This window comes from Sinocyclocheilus grahami, unplaced genomic scaffold, assembly GCF_001515645.1.
Source record: "Sinocyclocheilus grahami isolate Dianchi unplaced genomic scaffold, SAMN03320097.WGS_v1.1 scaffold1117.1, whole genome shotgun sequence".
Taxonomy (NCBI): Eukaryota; Metazoa; Chordata; class Actinopteri; order Cypriniformes; family Cyprinidae; genus Sinocyclocheilus; species Sinocyclocheilus grahami.
In genome coordinates, this window is record NW_015506296.1 from 152,136 (window position 1) to 174,073 (window position 21,938).

A 21,938-nucleotide genomic window follows, 5' to 3' on the forward strand; every position below is an offset into this window, starting at 1 on the left:
ACAGCACTCAATTTAATTCAGCAGATATTTTCAGTGAAATTTAACAACTGAAATTGTTAAATTGTATTCATGCAAAACCATGATAAAACCTTGATATTCAGCACAAACATTAACCATACATTATACAATTAAAAGTTTTCTATGCTGGATTGTACATCTCAGGTTGTGCTTATGTTTAGCTCTACAAAACTGAAAAATCTATTACACACGTTTATTAACTTACAGCTTATTTTAATAAAAGCTCTGTAAAGTCCTTGCAAATGTGTCCCTGCCACAAACTCAAAATCACTGTAATAAGAATAAGACTATCAAAAACTCTTTTTGCATGTCCATTAAGCCAGGATCATTTTTATTGCACACTGAAATTTCAAAAAATATTTTAGCCTTTTTTTTTGTCATTTTACTTTACATTTTTTTTAATAAACAAAATCAGAACAAACTTAACACTGTGGAGAGCAAAAGGACATTTGCAGTGTGCGAACCATGCATTAAATAGCATGACTCTGAAGTGCCGTTTTCTTTTCCCCCGTTCTCTGGAACAACTCACAGACCTTCAGTGAGCATGCCTGCAAAAATTAAACAAAGTTGGTCAGCATTTGTGTGTGACAATTGCATATGTTATTAATTGGCATTGTACACGTTTAAGGCCAAATATTAAGATAAAAGTAGATTACCTGCCTTACAAGCTCCCTCACTTTGCCGACAGTTCCTTGGCTTGATGAGCCTGAAGCACCGCTACAGCCTCTTCAACCTAAACGGTGCAGAAAAGGGCAGTGATCAAACAAAATCTGATCTTTGAAACTAAATGTCGAGTATATGTTTTGAGCAGGTGAACCTTGGAGTGCATGGACTCTGGAGACTCGAGCATGTGCAGTAGTTCAGAGTTGTCAATCTCCAGCAGCATGCCTGTGATCTTTCCCGCAAAAGTCGGATGCAAGGCCTGGATAAGTGGATACAGCCGCTCACCTGTATGGGATGCAAACAGTTTGGGAATTTTACTCCTGTTACGAAGTAGAACATAGATTGTGTGCTATATTCCAAGCCTTCTGAAGCCATATGATAACTTAAATTAAATAAACACGACGTTTACTCAGTTAACGCAATTTATTCCTTCCATCACCCCGCTCACATCAACAACCCCGTTCCTTAACAAACAACTCCCACTTTTTCCCGCGCGCTCACCTTTTAACCGGTGCATGCACCAACCTTATTTTTAACCCGGAAGAACCTTCTTCCATGTGAACAGAGTAGGGAGGAAATAACATGTTAACAATAACTACCTGCTACTTTACACTAAATAGACACTGTAAAGTGTCGGCACTACACCCTCTACTGAAGAGTATTGTTAATTTAGGTTACCATCACTGGTTTAAGAAGCAGGTGGTATAACATGATTGAAACTGCTCACAACTTTAACTTTTAAGTGACCGTGTGTGTGCATTCCATACCCAGGAGTTGTTTCTGCTCTTTTAAGGGTGCAGCTGCCAGCATTGAGGCAGTAAGGGGCTCCTGACCTCTCACATGAACCACCGGCTCTGTATTCGGTACTACCTAAAAAAAAAAATTTTTTTAAAACGCAGTAAAAGAAAGACCGTTATATTTCTCTATTTAAATGCTCTTAAGTGTCATCACATTGCCATGGTCTGAAACTAGTGCATGAAGTTGTCAGTTTTTGTGGCTTTTGTGTTGATAAAAGATTGATAAAACTAACATTTAGGATTAGTATGAAAGCAGTTTTACAAAAACAAACTGCCTCATAAATTTAAATAAATTTCATGCAATTAAACTATTTAAATATAACAATACTTTTTTAAAATATAATGTAATAGATATTTGAAATATATTCATTTTATTATACATTTTTAATATTTTAGAATATATATATTTAAATTTAAAATAAGTGTCTTGAATGCCATTGATGCATATGGTATAAACAAAACATTTGAGGTAATTGACAGAATTCAATTAAATAAAAAAAATTGTAAAATTTATATTGTAAATAAAAAAAAAATGATACAATTTTAAATACAAATACAATTATATTTTAATATTTGAGGCTATTCAGACCATTCAAGTAAAATAACATTTTCTGATTTTAAAATCACATTATATTCTGACAGCAGCCTGCAGCTCCCTTCTTAAGCAGCACAAGGCTACTTAATATGCATATGTCATGCCCCAGTAGCACATGGCTACTTATTATGCACCCTTCTAGACCCGCCTTCTAGACCCGCCTACTGAATTGTTCCAATTTAGGTGATTTCTTTATTTTTATTTATTATCCGTTTCTCCTTCCCCAGCACTGCAGCTCCCAACCCCCAACGTCAGGACTGCTCTCGTGACTCGTGTGAGACCATTACACCAGAAGCCGAAACATCCAAGGGCCTTTGTTTTATATTCAACTTTTGTAAATTTAGAGTCTACAGTGCCTCCATCTGCCACAAGAGGGATCTCCTCATCTGCAAAAAATGTTTTCTAGCCCAGAGTTATAGCACAATTCACTTAACTCAATTCAATAAAAAAAAATAAAAATAAAAAAAGCGCACAAGTGTACATTAGCAAGATCTTTCACTGAATCCTTAATGTGAACCTACTTTTATTTTAATGTTACGAAATCTACACGTTACTACAGTGAAACAAAGACAGTTTTGTCAAAAGGAAAGTGAGCCAACATGTTAGCCTTTTGTCACCGTTCATGTTCCCCAGCTCCACACAATCCTCATCCACATTACATCTGCTTCCCTCACTCTCTCAAGACCATTACATACAGAGGCAGACAAAAGATCCACAAATCTACAGAAATATGATTTGAGGTTCCTAGAAGCAGTGCAAAACTTGATAGTTTGTATTTGGCAGTTATAGTTTTGTCTGTTTGTTATGTCTCAGTTCACCTCTAGAGGGTCTCAAGTATAAGCTATGGGTTTCTCCACAGCTAGAGAGCATGTTAATTCAAAGTGATGTCTTTTTCTGCCACTAGGTGGCTCTCGAGTATAGGATATGCCATTGTTTATCAATAAAAGGCCACTTCGGTCTTAAGTTTCAGTATTTTACTGCATAAGCAGATAAATAGCGAATTTGGATCTTATTCCTAAATTTAAACTTTACCTATTCTGCCAGCTTGTTGCACTTATTAGCACAAATGAAGTCTTATTTGTAGTTTCATGCATTTGATCAGTCATAAGCCTAAGAGGGAGGTGCTTGCTGGGCTGTTTGCTTTCCTCAACGTGACTTCATGGATCACAGTCTTAAAGGGGTCATATGATGAGATTTCATTTTTTCCTTTCTCTTTGGAGTGTTACAAGCTCTTGGTGCATAAAGAAGATCTGCAAAGTTGCAAAGACTAAAGTCTCAAATCCAAAGAGATTTTATAAAAGTTAAGAGTCAGCCACACCTACCTAAAACGGCTCGTTCGAACACGCCCCCCCCCCATATCTACCTCACTATGTGGGAAGATTTGCATAATACCACCCAAATGTTCACGGAAAGAAAGGCGGCGTAACTTTTATTCTCGCTATAGTATTGTTGCCACTGCGTCCTGAAGATGCTGTGTGCTTCGTTGTGAAAGCGAAACTACTTAGTTTGGTCTTCCAAAAGAGGACGATATCTGCTTCGTCATGCCTAGAGCTGATCTGTGCTGGTCGCTGAGGAAATACTACAAACTTAGTGCTGTGGATCGCCGGCACATTTTATGGAGGACTGTTTACTGATCCTGGGAGAGTAACGTTAGACTAAAATGCAGTTCTGACTCACGTAAGTACGTTTTCTTTTATCATTTGCCACTGATGATTCAAATGCGAGCTTTGGGCAGTGTGGAGTAGCACTACTTGTTTGTCACTTCTCCGATCACAAATGCAAACAGGGTTTTATGTTTACGCGGCACGATGCAACGCAAGGCGTAAAAAGACAGTATAAGTCATTATAATCAGTAATTATGTCCCCACTGGATGCAACAAATGCCTCGTTTGTAATGGGTTTTAATGTTTTTGTCTGGTCGCTCCGGCCGGACACGGCATCAACAGTATGTGAGGGGCGTAACATTTCCGTCTCACGCTTGAGGTATTCGGCCAATCACAACGCACTAGATACCTGGCCAATCACAGCACACCTCGCTTTTTCAGACCGATGAGCTTTGTAAAAATCAATGCGTTTCAAAAAGGCGGGGCATAGAGGAGAAACAATGTACAGTATGTGGAAAAGTGTTTTTTTTTTGTTTTGTTTTTACTTTAAACCGCATAAACATTTCATTACACCAAATAATGTTATTTTTAGCAACATTATATGACCCCTTTAATACATCACCGAATTCTATATGCACCTTATTGATGATGCATACTATATACACACACATAAGCAGATGCTCCCAGAATACGAATGAAACGCGATAAATTGCACGTTACACGTTTCCCCGTAGAAACCACTAGAAAGATAGTACTCAGTGCGGCTTAATTTATTAAGAAATTGATATGGAGGCACCAGACCAGAGATCTGCATAAAGTTCTTCATGGGCAGGGGTTCAAGTGTAAAGCATCACGGAGCAATTCCAATACAGCAGTTGCTAGTAATATGTATTCGCTTGGAAAGGAAAAGCTTACTCAGCGAGTTCTCACGTGCTCCGAGTCTGATGATGCTCAGTCTCCATTTGGCTTCTATCAGTCAGGAGACATTTATTACGAGCACGTGGTTGTAAACCAATGAAACCATGGGAGTTTCGGGAAACATTTTGCCCAGCAGCCAATTCTTCTTCTAATAACGTTTTATGGCGGATGGCAAACCAACTTCTGGTGCATTTACCAGCTGCCAATTAAAAGATGGCGTCTGAAACATTGTCCAGCAACCAATGAAACCTGACACTCACTGACACGCCCCTAACTCGGAAACGGAGCTTAAAGAAAATTCTGGGTTTCCCCACTCTTAAAGGGGTCATATGATGCGATTTAAATTGTTCCTTTCTCTTTGGAGTGTTACAAGCTCTTGGTGCATAAAGAAGATCCGTAAAGTTGCAAAGACTAAAGTCTCAAATCCAAAGAGACATTCTTTATAAAAGTTAAGAGTCAGCCACGCCTACCTAAAACGGCTCGCTCTTCCACGCCCCACATATCTACGTCACGATGTGGGAAGATTTGCATAACGCCACCCAAATGTTCACGCAAAGAAAGAAGGCGTAACTTTTATTCTAGCTGTAGTATTGTTGTTGCTGCCACCATGTCGTGAAGGCGCTGTGTGCTTCGTTGTAAAAGCGAAACTACTTTGTTTGGTCTTCCAAAAGAGGACGATATCGCTTCGTCATGCCTAGAGCTGATCTGTGCTGGTCACTGAGGAAATACTTCAACTTTGCTCTGTGGATCGCCGGATCGGCTTTCACCGTGGACAAAGTGGAGTCCAGCCCGGTGTCGTCACATGTGGTTGCCGCAAGCATCACAATATGGTAAGGGACGTAACATTTCCATCACACGCTTGAGGAATTCGGCCAATCACAACGCACTGGATAGCTGGCCAATCAGAGCACACCTCGCTTTTTCAGACCGATGAGCTTTGTAAAAATCGATGTGTTTCAGAAAGGTGGGGCATAGAGGAGAAACAATAATGTACAGTATGTGGAAAACACTTTTTTTTTTAACCTTAAACTTCATTCATTACATTATTTTGTGTATTTGGTGTAATGAAATTTAGTAATGTTCTTTTTAGCAGCATCATATGACCCCTTTAATTACGACTGTGACATTCATGTGCTATCGACTTGTAAATACGATCTTTCCTACATGACTTGAATGCACCGATTGCAGTATAGGTCATAAACCCAGTCCTCTTGAAGAAAATTAATGGGATGCAAGCCAAACTAAAAAAAAATACTAAATTATACTTTCTATACATTTTTCCCTAAGATGGTTTCCATCATTTAGGTAGTTTTTATCAAGTTGATGTATGTTCAAGTGTTTGTTTTTCTAATAGGTTTGCTTTCAGTTATTGGATGCTATAAAAACAGGATGTGGCAACATTATTGTGAGCTTGTGATTGGGTTTGCGGGACATTAGCGCAATATACTAGGGACATTTTGGCTTCAAATTTCTACAGTTAAAGGCAACGGAGACATCTTGTCCATCTTTTTTTTTTTACAGTCTATGGTTCCAGTCCATACCCTCAATCTCACATTTCTCTTCAAACAGTCCCTAAAGTAGCTCCAGTGTTCTGACGATTTGCACAGTTCAACAACAAACAAAATAATGCTACCCATCAGATTATGCTTTATTAAAGTCTACACCTACCCCAACCCTAAACCTACCCTTACAGTAATGCAAATACAGTAATTATGTGTTGTTCCGCATATGATCAAATTGACAAAATTGATGTAAGCCCTGGTAGGACAATCTGATGGGTAGGATGAAGTTTCAGGACATCGGGTTCGAAAGGCAAAGCTGCAAGCGCCACTCCACAACCAAGTTCAGCTCGAGTACAGAATGAAAGATAAGTGTGCATGTTACCTGGTGAACGACAGAAGCTGGAGCATTGATGACTTGCTGCACATTTCGGACACCTGCCGAGTACTTGTATTGACTGACTCCTCTGACTACAGCTCCCGCTCCTGCAGTTCTCCCACCTGCAGTCTGTGTGCCAATGTTGGCTAAGTCAAGAGAAAAACAGGTACAACAAGAGATGATTCACATTCCAGCCAAAAACAGAACATTCAGGATGACACTAAATTCCGTCAACTCCAGCTCATATGATTACATGCATTTTAACATATGGACCAAAGTAATTAAGAGAGAAGAGATACAGTGCATTAAGGCCCATATCCTTTTTTTTTAAATAGATCTTATACACAAACGCACACCTTCAGACACAAATGTTTTTTGTGAGGACTTTCTGCTGACATTGTTTTTATACTTTGTTAAACACACAAAGCCTTACCCATTCGCTGGGTGTTGTTAACAATATGAGGAACCTGAGTGGAGGCCTGGCGGACTGTGCTGATGATGGTGGAGGGTCTGCGGGGCACCGCTTGTCTCACAAACTGAGCTGTGAATGGAGCTAGTGTAGCCAACAACAGAAATTAACTCATCCAAATACAAAAACACAAAAGCACACTGAGGGGTTAACAAAAAAAAGAAAAGAAAAAAAAAAAGTGTATTTGAATGATATTAGTGACTTTACCTTGAGTCCTAGGAGCTTGAGTTGTCCAGCGTGGCGCAGGCCGCAGGTTTGGTACGGTGTTGTAAAAAGAGCGAACCTGATGCTAGAAATGCAGATATGCATAGTTCACAGCAGAAGTAATGCAGATAATGCAATCGTCATACAAAACCGCACATGCATATAAACCCTTCCACCCACTTGCGGCACAGAGGTCATGTAGTAGCCGGAGCTCTGCTGGTAGGTGGTGGGTATGGCAGGGCTGGGAATGGCTCGAATGCTGGCTAGTCTCTGCATGTACTGATTGGTGAGGATTGCCTTTCGCTCCTCTTTTCTCTGGGCAAGAGCCACATATAGTGGTTTAGTGCTAACAATACGGCCATTCATCTCAGTCACTGCCTTAGTGGCCTCTTCGGGAGATGAAAAACACACAAAGCCAAAGCCTCTACTGTGGCCTCCATCGGTCATCACCTATCCCAAAATACAAAAAAATAAGCAGCAATACTTTATTCAAATTATCTCACCTTAAGATTGCACAAACAAATGTGAGAATTTTCATTTTTATCAATAAGACCTACTATTTTCATGTAATATTTTTAGGCAAAACCAGCATTATTTTAGTATCATTCAGATTTATCAGTATTTTTAAATTTGTATTTATTTCAGATTTAGTAAAAAAAAAGTTTTTAAAGTGTAGTTTATTCACTTTAATTTTGATTACATACATTAAGTTTAATTTTATTTCAAGTAACTAAAGTTTATGGTTTTAGTTTAAGATAATGATCACGGGTGAAACAGGTTCTATAATGAGAGGGGGGAAAAAGGGGAGTTTATTAAAGATGGATGGCTGGATGATGAAAAGTGTGTTAAAATGTTGCTAAAATAAATGGCTAAATAGCCATTTGAAAATGTAATTTTTCCAAATTAATAAAAAATTTCAGTTTTTACAAAATAAAAGTGACCCAAATGAATTTTATAAAAGTTACAAAAAAAAAAATATATATATATATATATATATATATATATATGAGATGACCCTAAAGCAGGAAAAAAATTATGACTATACAACTGACAATGAGAGGGGGAAAAAAGGGGAGTCTATTAAAGATGGATGGCTGGATGATGAAAAGTGTGTTAAAATGTTGCTAAAATAAATGGCTAAATAGCCATTTGAAAATGTAATTTTTCCAAATTAATAAAAAATTTCAGTTTTTACAAAATAAAAGTGACCCAAATGAATTTTATAAAAGTTACAAAAAAAAAAAATATATATATATATATATATATGAGATGACCCTAAAGCAGGAAAAAAATTATGACTATACAACTGACATCACACACACTCGCAACTAATTCCTGATTTTACAAATTTTATATTCTACTCCTATCAAACTTGTGATTCATTTTTTATTATATTTTGTAGTCCTGTTAGCATTGACGTTATTTATTAAGTTGTGTATTCTGTTGCACTTTACATTACCTTTGCACTGGTGATGGTTCCATAAGGAGCAAACTCTTTCCTCAGCTTCTCATCATCAATGCTGTCATCTAGATTTTTTACATAGAGATTTACTCCCTAAAATCAAAGAAACAATGCACGCATTAAAACATTCCTGAAAAAAATATATAATAATTTAAAAAAAAAAAATCAACATACAGTTGAGCTTGAGCATATGCAAATCCTTCTCAAATGATTAGGATGATACTGAATTTTGGCCGTGCTTGCAGATTTATACAAGTTGCCATACAGGTAAGCAGAGTTAGGTATAATGCGTTACACAGTAACGTGTTAATGTATTCCAATTACTTTTCCTGGTAACGGAGTAATGCATTACATTTTAAATTGATGTAATTTGATTAGTTACTAATGTCAATAAAATTGTGTTACTTAAGTTACAAATGCAGTGTTAAAAATATGAAGTAATCATGTTTTGCGCATCAGTATCCCCTTTAATAGATCACTGGAGATTGCGGGCTAAAATGCAGACGAGTCCTACAACATTTAGATGCAATGAAAGGTTGCCTATCATATTTCAAAATGTTGCATTCGATTTCACATATTTTAGTCTGGCATTATAGTTTGGGAAAAGTTCAACAAGTTAATGTGTACAAGTTTGTCACAGTAACACTAATATTAGTCAAAATTAATGACTCATCAGAATGAGATCCTCTGCTGGATTAAGCTGCATTGCATCGCATTCTTGAGGTAAATTCAAGGCTTATTCCTCACAGCGCATCTTCTTCCAAAAACTAAAAGTAGCCGAGATTAACTTGAATCTTTCTTTGTTTACGGAGGTGAAGTGGACAGTTACATGTATGCACATCTCAAGCCTGGTTTGGCATGGATGTTTATCTTATAGTGCATGATGCGAGTCAGTGTGATCACATTATAGGTGAGCTCAAACGGGAAAGACTGTGGCCCCATCCACACGAACGTGGTTAGGCCGTTCGTCCACATGTAAACGCAGCACCAGTTCACTGAAACCGAACATTTATATGAAAATGCCTACCAGGGTGAAGATTTTCAAAAACTCCAGTTGCAGTGTTATCGCGTAGACAGCGAAATCGCAGTTTTTGGCTTCTGACATCGGCGCCTGCGCGGTTCTCTCCACCTACTGGAGACTTTTTCAGGCTTCTGATTGGCCAACATGGCTTTACGGTTGAGATTATATCGCCACCTGTTGGTTTGGCATGCTCTTGACAGTGCTTCATAGCATGCGTTTACGTTTTCATGTGGATGGAGATTTTTTTTAAAAACGGAAGGAAAAACTCAGTTTATAAAAATACCCGTGTACGTGTGGACATAGCCTGTACCTCACATTGGTGTCACATGAATTATTTTATCAGAGAATATTTGTTTTCGACATTACTTCAAAAAAAAAAAGACACTTCAAGCTCTCTTTAGATATATCATGTCATTTTCGCTCATTTTAGTGACTTAAGGAAGATGTTTGCGGAGACTGAGAATGCAGAAAGCACACCCTATTTGTTTTCTTTATTTTACAAAAGCAAAAAAAAAAAAAGGTGATATTGCGAGTATACAAATACGTAATTTTTCAGTCAATATTAAATTAATGAAAGAACTGAGTTTCACTTTGTAGTGTATTTTTTAGGTTTGATAACTTGAAGTAAAAAACTTGAAAGTAACGAATGTAATTAGTAATCTGATTAGCCTACTTTTTAAAATGTAGTAATCAGTAATGTAATCAAATTACAATTTTAAAGTCGTAATTAGTAATTTATAGTGCATTACTTTTTTTGAGTAACTTACCCAACACTGCAGGTTAGCATATGTGCATGTACCTGGTAGCGTTGTATGCGCTCCTGCTTTATTTGCTCAAACTTGCGCTTGAGTTCTCCCTGCCTCTCCAGTCTTTTCTGAGCTCTGCCCACATAAAGGACTCTGCCATTAAGCTCTTCCCCGTTCATTTCAGTTACCGCCTACCACAGAGAGAAAAGACTTCAGTCTCCATATCTACTCACACATACTACACAATTGGTTTTCTTACCCTCCTGGCATCTCCGTGGTTTTCAAAGTTGACAAATCCAAAGCCACGAGAGCATCCCCTTTCATCCGTCATCACACACACGCTAAGGGTCTTACCTGTGAACCAGAGGCAGCTTTAAAAGAAGCAAAATCAATACTCCTAATGAAAAGTGCTTGCTGATTAATTATATCTTAAATCAAAGTTTAAAACCCCCTGCTGATACGTTTAGTGCATTTGCATATTTAACAGTACATTTCCAATTAATGTCTTTAGACGGGGAAAAAAGAAAAGAAAAACATTCCTATATGAACCTGCTTACCAAATTCAGAGAAGATGCCCTTCAGTTTCTCACTGTCAATATCTTCACCGAAGTTCTTAATATACACATTGGTGAACTCCATGGCTTTAGCTCCCAACGCTGCCTCACGCTCCTTACGAGACTTAAAATGCCCTACAAAACTGCAAATGCTGATTAAAGTTTATTTACTTGTGCATAGCAATACTGAGATTGAATTATTGCAGTAAGTACATCAAAACAAAACTTGCAAGAAAAAGCAAATACAAAATACTCAAGAAATATAAAAACATTCAATACTATACCAAATAATAATAAAAGATAAACATATACACACAAATACATATACATCTGTCCATAAATATACAAATAGGAATGGTAGAACTAGCATAGCGTTTTGTCCTTACTTTGAATAATGTCAAATTACTTCGCTTCCTAAGTGGACCATGTTTTTTCACCCCTGGTTGGTGGAAAAAGATCATGGAGAGGATGAGGAAGTAGTAGTAAGCCAAATTAGAAAACACTATGAAGGTTAATTCTATAATAGAAATAAAGGTGTATTAATTTTATTTTTTTAATATAGAAAACATGGATTGCTGACAAGGACAAAACAAAAGCACAAATAAAAAACTAAATGCATATAAAAGCGGTTTTCGACTTTTTTCCCCTCCAAGGTAGGGGTGGGCGATATGAGCTAAAATTCATAAATCACAATATTTTACACTGTCCAGGCGATATCGATATTATATTTCGATATGAGAAATTACAGGCAAAATATTTTAGCCTTCTATAACGTGAAAAATTGAGACATAGACCTGAAGTCTTTTTTTTTTTGTATTGTGCCATTTTTTTTCTCAAAAAGTGCAAACGTGCAACATGAGGTAGGCCTGTATGAATTAAATTAAATATTGTGTTCGAGTAGGCCAGTGGTTCCCAAACTTTTTCTGCCGGGCCCCCTTTTGTAGATAAAAATATTTTCAAGGCCCCCTTCACCCCCTTTTTTTTTTTTTTTTTTAAATGTGACTCCTGATGTTATGAAGAGCAGGAGTTTTCAAACAAAGTAGTCCAACAAATTTGATGGGTCACAAAAGGGGTGTGTGGAAAATGAAATTATATTTAGAAAATTGTACAAATCACAATATTTTACACGGTCCAGGCGATATCGATATTATATTTCGATATGAGAAATTACAGGCAAAATATTTTAGCCTTCTATAACGTGAAAAATTGAGACATAGACCTGAAGTCTTTTTTTTTTGTATTGTGCCATTTTTTTTCTCAAAAAGTGCAAACGTGCAACATGAGGTAGGCCTGTATGAATTAAATTAAATATTGTGTTCGAGTAGGCCAGTGGTTCCCAAACTTTTTCTGCCGGGCCCCCTTTTGTAGATAAAAATATTTTCAAGGCCCCCTTCACCCCCTTTTTTTTTTTTTTTTTTGGGAAAGTCTCTTATGGCCACCAAGGCTACATTTATTTACCAAAAATACAGTAAACACTAATATTGTAAATTTAAATTATCTATTTGAATGTTTTAACTGATAGGCTACTGTATTCCTGTGATCAAAGCGGAGTTTTCAGCATCATTACTCCAGTGTCACATAATCCTTCAGAAATCATTCTAATATGATGATTTGCTGCTCAAGAAACATTTCTGATTATCAATCTTGTAAGCATTTGTGCTGCTTAATATTTGATCATTTTCACACAAATCTCACGAATATTTGAAATTGTTCTGTGTCAGAGCGCTGGAGTTCGTCAGAAATTGAAGGCAGCATCAGTTTACTCCCGGATTTGTCGCGTCGCATCCACAGCAGAGAACATCACTGGGTTCTATTTGCTTTTGTCACATAGCGCCGCTCGCGTCTGGTGTAGACACGCTGTTTTGGTATTTGTGAACCTTAAGTATATTCATAATCTGCTTTACGTTTACCTGGCACTGGAAGTCCTTTCACAAACTTGTAACTTACATGCTTAGAGCAGAGCCATACATCGTTCATTTATATTTCTACATGGCTCCCTGCAATACAACTCTGATTCTTCAATCGCGCCATCTAGTGGTCTGTTATTGATACAACCACAACTGCTACAACTGATAACGGAGCCCTCAAGCTGGTACTGCGAGTCATATTGAGGTAATTAAAATGTCAAATTAATATTTTGCTTTCTATTATTTACTTATCAGGCAAGCGGCCGCATGATAAGCTGGATCTCACGAATATTTGAAATTGTTCTGTGTCAGAGCGCTGGAGTTCGTCAGAAATAGAAGGCAGCATCAGTTTACTCCCGGATTTGTCACGTCGCATCCACAGCAGAGAACATCACTGGGTTCTATTTGCTTTTGTCACATAGCGCCGCTCGCGTCTGGTGTAGACACGCTGTTTTGGTATTTGTGAACCTTAAGTATATTCATAATCTGCTTTACGTTTACCTGGCACTGGAAGTCCTTTCACAAACTTGTAACTTACATGCTTAGAGCAGAGGCATACATCGTTCATTTATATTTCTACATGGCTCCCTGCAATACAACTCTGATTCTTCAATCGCGCCATCTAGTGGTCTGTTATTGATACAACCACAACTGCTACAACTGATAACGGAGCCCTCAAGCTGGTACTGCGAGTCATATTGAGGTAATTAAAATGTCAAATTAATATTTTGCTTTCTATTATTTACTTATCAGGCAAGCGGCCGCATGATAAGCTGGAAAATTACTCAGTGTGGTCTATCACCCTGCAGAGGTTTCTTTTGCAAAATCTGCTGACTGTACACTATCCCTCAGTTTGGGAACCACTGGAGTAGGCGATTTGTGCGCTGTTAATTTGGTCTGTTATGATGCTCTGTGTGTTTAATTACTAATGCCGGTGTAGTACGGCGTTGCACACAGAGGACAAAAACGTTCAGCCTCGACTCTTTATCGTCATTTGTTCAAAATTGAACAAAACAATATAAATGCAAAATTTGAATTCATGAATATATAACGGTATCCACGGTATAGCAAAATCCATATCATGGAACAACATAATACCGGTAGTCACTTTCATACCGGTATAGCGCCCAGCCTTCCTTAAAGGCCCATTGTTACCCAACAAAATGTTTGATATATCCCACATACACTAAGATAATTGTGGCACTCCTGTTTTAATGAGGGCAAAGCAGCTTGTTACTTTTTGTTGCTAGGCCTTTATTAAAATAACAGTCAAGTAATTTTATATAATTAACAATGATTCATTTCATAATTCCAGAAGTTATGTTCTATATTACAGAAATCTAGCGCAAGCGTTAGTTCAGGCAGGCCACGTAGGCAGAGCTCCGCGACTCTCCTATCTCAGGTACTTGTGTGTGTGTGTTATATATATATAAATAACACACTCACATATACACACACACGGCACCATCACTCACCTCCAGCTTAGTCAAGCTCACATTCAACCCTACCTCCCACCCTCCTAATCAGAACACTTTTCCATATATTATGTCATGCACCTTGGCTGTTCGTAGTTTCTTTTCTTCCGTTTCAGATCGCCACAACAAGACAAGCTTCCCAAGCAGTCCTACTTTCATTATATTTATGTCATGCTGATGGTTCCGGGGGGTCATTACAGGCAGCTAAGTTTTATATTGTTTTTGCTGAACCCCCATACGGAACCATACCGCCAAACCAAATATTGTGTGTAATCAAAAAACTGTGTTTTACTGCCAGAGTGGTCCTGACTGAACGGTATGTTCTTTAACAAAAACAATAGTTACGGAGGAAAAATAAAAAGATCTTGATTTTGTGTTTGCGCCGAGACCCCTAGTTTTTCCCTAGCTCCCTGCTTGAGAACCACTGGTGTCAATACTTACACTTTCCGGTCATTCAGAAGCATGCCGTTCATGGTCTCAATGGCTCTGTTGGCTGCTTCTTGAGTCTCAAAGTGCACAAACCCATAACCTTTTGAGCCATTCTCATCACAAACCACCTAGGATGAAAAACGCATTAGTTACATTGTTTGTAGTCTCAGCCGTCACGCCGCTGTCAGTCTGAAGGTCTGGCAACGAGAGACTACATTGTTTGTAAATTATTTCAATCAACTTGCAGATTAAGCTGCCTTTAATAATCATTTAAAACACACAGTAATGAAAAAGGATGTACCTTACATGACAAGATGTTACCAAAGGCAGAAAAGGTGTCATAGAGAGCCTTGTTGTCAATAGACTCATCCATGTTCTTGATGAAGATGTTTCCCACACCAGACTTTCTCAGACCTGGATCTCGCTGTGACCACATGATCCTGATTGGACGACCCTTGATGACTTCATAGTTCATGGTGTCAAGGGCACATTCCGCTTTAATGTGGAGAAAAGTGAGATTTACTATTTAGAGAAGTGCTTGAATCACTAAAAGTGGCGATTAGTTTGGGTAATACATTATTATTAATGCATTTCATCCGAAATACACTAAATTCAAATCGCAGTTCTTGTTTGCTAAATTCCAGAACCGAGCTGCAATTAAAGAGCATTCTCAACACCCTAGTAAGAGTGTGCTCACCATCAGCAGGCTGCTGGAAGTTAATGTAAGCATATCCGAGGGATCTCCGTGTAATGACATCTCGGCACACACGGATGGACATGATCTGCCCAGCAGGAGAAAACTTCTGGTACAGCATGGCCTCAGTGACATCAGGATGAAGGTCACCGACATAGAGAGAGGCTAACGGGTATGCTGGTCCACTGCTATTCATCCTTCAGACGCACTCTGCAAAACAGCACCTTATGATCAGAAAAACATTATTCTTTTGTCCCCACTATCAAGGCTCTTTTAATCAACAAATTTGGTAACACTTTAACAATGAGGAAATCACTGGTTACATTTTTTCTAATTGATAAAAGTACAACTGTTAATTGTTAGTTCACGTCCATTAAATAAAATTAACAGATGCAACTTTTGATTTTAATATGTATTAGTAAACGTTGAAATTAATATTAACTATGACAACTAAATACTTTGGAAGTATTTTTCATTGTTGTTGCTTGTTAACTAATGTAGTTCACTGTGTTAACAATGGAATCTTACTGTGAAGTGTTAGGAAACAATTGTAAGATTGGTAGGAGCACAAGTACACGGATTCCTGTAACTTAGCCGATTAAAGGCTACAGGAATGCCCTCGACCTCTCTAAGATTACTTTTCAGTTAAAATTATTAAAACGCTAAAAAGAACAAAACATGATTTGATGCTCCGTGTTCAGTTTCACTTGGGTTATTTATATAGGCCTATATGAAAAGACCATATCTGCGAATCCTTCGCCAGCAACTGTGGCGGATAGGCAAAAAGTTAAAATAGCCAACTTAAAAGTTCATTATTAAAACAAGAACCCCATCTGAGGAAACAATGTTAGTTACAGTTACCTGGTGTAATGTGGAGCACAGAAGCATATCCTTCAGTGTAGCTGCAAGCGGGCTCCACCCCTTTGGGACTGTTTTTGTGTGACTTTAATTATTACCGAGGAACACCTGTCATTTGTAGCGCGCTCCATTGTGTATCAATTAAAATCCATCTGTGAGAAGAATTGCCTTTCCGTGTTGTTCCGCGAAAGAAAATAGTTCCTGCATGTGAACTCACACCGTCCATAGATTATTTAAATCACTAGCTATGTACGATCAAAATTCAAATACGGCGAACAAGGATGTTGTTATTGTGCTGTAGTAGCCGACGATCAATATCGCAATATCGATATACAGCAGTCAACATTTGAAGTGGATCAAAACCTTTCATCAAAGTTGTCCTAAAACCTCTTCTTGCCTTAGGACAACTTTGATTAACTGTTCTGATCCACTTCAAATGTTGACTGCTGTATTTAGCACCGTCTTTCGGTTTTTGGACTTTCTGATCATCTTTCCATGCATTTCATAAATCCTATGCAACCTATTGGTGGTCTTCTAGTGGTGAAAAAGTGTAATGCTGGGTGAAAATGCAGGCATCATGCAGCAGTAGCATCATGTTGACAGTTTCCACACACATCATATAAACAAGTGTAGGTAACAAAATAAATAATAATACATTTAAACATACCAAAACACATAATATACACACTATATAAACAATATGCAGGGTGAGAAACAGGAAGTGCAAATGGAGTGTCAGTGAACAGTGTACTGTGATGAAATGTGTGGATGCAACATAGAGTAACAAACTGTACAATTTCAGTATTTCTCGCTTCTTTTTTCCCAAAAAAGTCAAGAAAAAGGCAAATTAATCTTTCATCTTATTTATTTATTTATTGAAACACAAAAATGATACTAAAAGTAAAAGAAAAAAAACCGCGAAATAATGGCCTGTACAACTTTTACCAGCAGAATATGTAGGTTACTGAAAATGAAAGAGGTCTCGCACACACTTTGAAAGTGTGGCACTCTTGTAATACTGATCTGGAACAAAGCCACATCCTGTTCTCTAAATACAGTCGTGTACCCACACTCATAGGCGTAATTTGCAGGTGGGACGGGTGTCCCCACCACTTTTTGCCAGGGTCGATATTGTCCCTACCACTTTTTAAAAGTAATTGAAAAATATATTGCGGAAGGTATGTATTAAAGGGAAAACAAGATCAACAAATCATTCTTCATAATCTAATTGGGGTGATAAAAAAATAGGTGAAAGATGTATAGATGTAAGCAAAACAGACAATTTTATTTTATTGTAAAACCTGACAAGATCGTGAAATCGAAAGTGAAAGCATCTGAAGCCCGGTTTATAACATGGCAAAAGAGGAACTCCCGTTCACAAAATTCAAATCACAAATAATACAGCTGATGAAAACGAACGGGTTGAATGTTAACTACTTTCGTTTCCATATAACTATAAACAGGGATTGAAATTAACTTTTTCACTCACCAGACAACTTGGCTACTAAATTTTTAAGTTACCGGCCATTCATAACTTCTACTAGCCGAAAAAAAAGACAGAAATACACCAACAGTTTGAGGCCGTCTACACTGGGCGTGACAAAGCGACCGTTGCAAATCATTTTGTCAGTACTAAGGGTGTGCGATATTGACCAAACTAATATCTCAATATTTTCTGTGATTTTATCGATAAAGATAATTAGACGATATTTTGCTGAGTGTGTTATTGTGCTGATATCTTAAGGACTACCGTGGACAGCTGACTCCTAAAGTTTTTGATATTCTTCATATTCTGTGTGGTCAGTTCACAGCAGTGATAGAAATTAATATTTTCCAATAAGTTTAAATAGATTTTTAACTTTTATGGGCATTCTTACCTTTATAAAGCCATTTTTTTCTAAAAGTGTGCATCATCTTTTGAGTCAAATTCTTACATTTAATCAGTCAATTATAATAATAATACATTTAGGCTGTTACTAAAATTAAATCAGTATCAATAAAATTAATCTTTGCAGAAGTTGCATATGAAGTGGTATTTACATGTGTTTACACGTTAATGCAGCTTAGAGGGACATGGAATGCTTTAACCTGCAGTTACAAATGCATAAGAAATGTTTTGATATTTAAAACATGAAATGTTGAATACTGATATTTGAAATTATTTAAAAAATGAAAAGATACTTTAAATGTGAAATTAAAACCGCCAGTAGGTGGCAGCAAGTCACTGTTAAGTGAGTCATTGCGACTGAACCGAATCATTTAAACGTTGATTCCTTCAGGAACGAAACAACCTCATGTTGCTCAGTGAAACAAAACAGTGCTGCATGTGGCTGAAATATTTTTTTGTTGGCGAAATAGCGCAAAAACCGCCAATATGGTGTCTAAAACGTAAGTCTCTTGATATTAACTTATTGTTTATTGAACTGTTGTATAAAATAAATATCACATTTGTAACCATGCTGATTTTTTAAGAAAAATTCGTGTGATATTGATTAACTATCCATTTTCTGCCTCCTTATCTTGAATTATGTGATCGTTCTTAATGCATATTAATAGACTGAATCATGCAGTGAAAGAACCACTCTAAAAGCGCACGCGCACTAAAGCCTGTGTTGGTCTACTCTAACCAGACTTTATCACGTCGCGTATGCACGCCTCTGTAGGTGTGTTTTGTGTAGCTTTTGCAATATACTCGATAATGTCATGATGTCTCACGAGTTCAGTATTTGCGCTAAACCTGCGCAGATTTGGCCTGCATGAACTTCCCCAAGAAATAAATGAGTGAACATAACTTACGAAAAGTAACCCGCCAAATTGGCTAGTGATTTGACAGCGTCACCCGCAAAAAAAAACATGCTCCTGCAACCAACTGAGAAAGTTAATGGCAAAAGAGCGACCAGTGTGAAGAATGAGCCTGGAGCCCTGAATTGTCCAGCTCCCTCTGTCAGTGATCTAGCACCCCCTCAGCACCTGCGTTCAAAATTCTCTGGCGCTGCCCCTGGTACATCGATGTATTTTTGAAAAGCAAAAATTACGTTTGTTCAACTCTAAACCCAGTCCCCAAGTAAATTAGGTTATTAAATAAAAAACTAGCAAAACGAGTCGCGCGGTGTCCCCACCACATTTCAAAGCAAAGTTACGCCACTGCCCACACTGTACCCACACAAAAAGTCAGAGATCATACCTCCTGCATAATCACTCAGACACAGTGGTACTGAACAATCTTACAAAGGTCCATGATACTCTCTGGCAAACATTACAACATGAAATTTATTAAAAAGATGTCTATAGATAATTTCAGTATAACAAATTCATACACATCAATGAATGATTGTGATAAGCTAATGCCATAATTCATAGAAATGAACTGCGGAACTGCAGTTAGCTGAATATTCTTGTTTGCTGTATTTTGAGTTATTTATTTATTTATTTCAATATTTAAATATGCTTTCTATTAAATAGTTGCACTTAAACATGAATATCTTCATTCTTCATTAACTACTAGATCATGACCTAAATTTGGCCAAGGACTCTTTCTTGTGAAACCAAATGTTTCCTTAAATAGTTTTCTATGGCACTAAAGAAAACGCGAACTAGATCTGGAGTTTAAAAAGGGTGGCCTAAATAATCAAACAAAAGTGTTAAATCATTAGTTTGGTCATGAGTTGTAGTTTTACTGCTCAGCAGCTGCGGCGTTGATAGGTTTTTTTTTGTTTTTTTTATTATGCAATTGAAGAACAGCAAATACAATTACAAAGACAAGTAAGAACAAAAGACAATACGGGTTACAAACAATACTCCAAAGCATACTAGTTTAGCTTATAAGACTTACACTATGAAAGAGTCTTACATGCAATAGAATTATTAGAGTTTCTTAAAGAGTTTACATACACATCAAAATCTTTCCTGAAAATAAAAAAGTAGGGAGTTTTCTTTGAAAATGTACACTTATGAATGTAAAATTTAGCAAGATATAGCAATAGATTAATAATATATTTACAGTGAGAAGGGTCTAAATTCAAAGAGTAACCAAAAAACTAAATGTTGGGGGTTATACAAAAGTTTGGATATAAATATTTATTAACACAATTGGAAAAGTCAACCCAGAACACTTTAGAATAAGCACAGTCCCAAAACAGATGATTGATTGTTTCTTCAGACTGAAGGCAAAAGGAGCAATTGGGTGAAATACTATTGTTAAATTTAGCAAGTTTATAATTTACCGGATAACAATTATGGATCATTTTGATAGACGCGGCATTGATAGGTTTTTTTGCTTTCATTTATTGCTTCAAACAGATTTTAACATATAGATACAACACAACCTATTCACTTTATTACAATCATACAACTTATAAGAACAAAAATAAATAAATAAATACAAATTATAAAAATAAATAAATAAAATAAAACAGATATTTCTTCCTTTTCCCTAGAGACACATTTAGTATACAAATGAGTTGAAAAGCATAGCGGGGACATTATTTTTCAAAGAATTTCTCCATAAAATTTAACAAAATGTCATTATTCTTTTTGTTATTAATTAACACTAAAGACTTTTTTAACAACTCCATTTCTTTTAAAGGGGTCATATGATGCTTTTTTAAAGATCATTATTTTGTGTATTTGGTGTAACAGAATGTTGACATGCTTTAATGTTCAAAAAACACATTATTTTTCAAATACTGTCCATTATTGTAGGTCCTCTATGCCCCGTCTCTCTCAAACAGTCACATTTAGGTAGCGGCGTTGATAGGTGCATGAGCGTGACGCGTCCCGTGACGTCAGCGGGCCTGAAGGCGGAAGTAAGACAATCAGCAGCTGAACACGGAACAGCGACTGGGCTTGTGATCAGTGGTGTCTAGAGACAAGCCGACTCGGAGGGATTTTTTTAGTTTCGCAAAATACAAAACAATATGTCCGTATTCGGCAAACTGTTTGGCGGTGGGGGGAAAGGAGGCAAAGGCCCAAGCCCACAAGAAGCGATCCAGAAACTCCGCGAGACAGAAGAGATGTTAGCCAAGAAACAAGAGTTCTTAGAGCAAAAGATTGATGCGGAACTATTGACAGCAAAGAAAAACGGCACGAAAAACAAACGAGGTATGTATTTAAAACCGAGCCTCCGTGTGATAAGGACCATAGGTGTCTTAAATAACTTTTAAAAGAAAGCTGCTCTCTTCTCTCGTCGGTTTCAGTGTTGTTAGTAAGGTAGCTACACCCACGCGACACTTGCCTTAAACTCACTGATAATCGAAACTATCAAGTCACTGTATTAATATAACACACATGCCAGGTAGGATACGAAAATTAAAATCCTTGCTGTCAAGGAACTAAATCCAAGAGTTGGGCTAAATAAAGGATTGCGTTTCATATCACTTACTTGCGTCTGATTAGTGTCATGTGGCGTGTTGTGAAATAACAGCCATTGACAGGGAACTTAATCGAGTGCATTGTTTACCATAACCAAACATCCCACATGCTGGGAATCTCTTGTTTGTGTATGGTTCAATCTTAATCTTGAATATTAACTTTGTTGATTAGCTTAAAAAGTGTGTATAATAAATAAATAAATATATATATATATATATATATATGTATATGTATGTATATATATGTATATGTATATGTATGTATATATATATATAT

At 37.1% G+C, this 21,938-nt stretch overlaps 2 protein-coding genes across 5 annotated transcripts in view; one reads left to right on the top strand and one right to left on the bottom strand.

Annotated features, from left to right (window-relative positions):
* Positions 1-418: 418 nt before the first annotated feature.
* pabpc1l (poly(A) binding protein, cytoplasmic 1-like) lies at positions 419-16,390 on the bottom strand. Of its 4 annotated transcripts, none has more exons than XM_016252544.1 (16): positions 16,296-16,390; positions 15,438-15,644; positions 15,042-15,235; positions 14,753-14,868; positions 10,933-11,081; positions 10,635-10,729; positions 10,429-10,566; positions 8,606-8,701; positions 7,327-7,596; positions 7,150-7,231; positions 6,907-7,026; positions 6,480-6,619; positions 1,449-1,551; positions 836-966; positions 679-751; positions 419-566 (listed from the first exon to the last, which is right to left on the bottom strand). In XM_016252544.1, exons 2-15 carry the CDS (start codon positions 15,628-15,630, stop codon positions 692-694), a joined length of 1,887 nt encoding a protein of 628 aa, XP_016108030.1. In that variant the 5' UTR covers positions 15,631-15,644; positions 16,296-16,390; the 3' UTR covers positions 419-566; positions 679-691. The 4 variants fall into 4 exon arrangements, with proteins under 4 accessions (XP_016108030.1, XP_016108028.1, XP_016108031.1 ...); XM_016252542.1 differs by having other exon boundaries at positions 675-751; XM_016252545.1 differs by having other exon boundaries at positions 675-751; positions 10,933-11,072; positions 16,296-16,389.
* A 4,677-nt stretch (positions 16,391-21,067) lies between these two features.
* Positions 21,068-21,938, top strand: part of chmp4bb (charged multivesicular body protein 4Bb) — a 3,535-nt gene continuing 2,664 nt past the window's right edge. Inside the window, exon 1 of the mRNA XM_016252536.1 lies at positions 21,068-21,392. Within this exon, the coding sequence (XP_016108022.1) occupies positions 21,209-21,392 (184 nt within the window). The 5' untranslated portion in view covers positions 21,068-21,208. The remainder of the gene's footprint in view (positions 21,393-21,938) is intronic.

Coding starts and splice junctions, on each gene's coding strand:
- pabpc1l (XM_016252544.1), bottom strand. CDS start 15,630: ATGAATAGCAGTGGACCAGCATACCCGTTAGCCTCTCTCTATGTCGGT. Junction 11,082..14,752: donor CTTCTGAATGACCGGAAAGT/GTAAGTATTGAC, acceptor AACTTTAATCAG/CATTTGCAGTTTTGTAGGGC. Junction 8,702..10,428: donor AGCGCATACAACGCTACCAG/GTACATGCACAT, acceptor CTTTGATTTTAG/GGAGTAAATCTCTATGTAAA.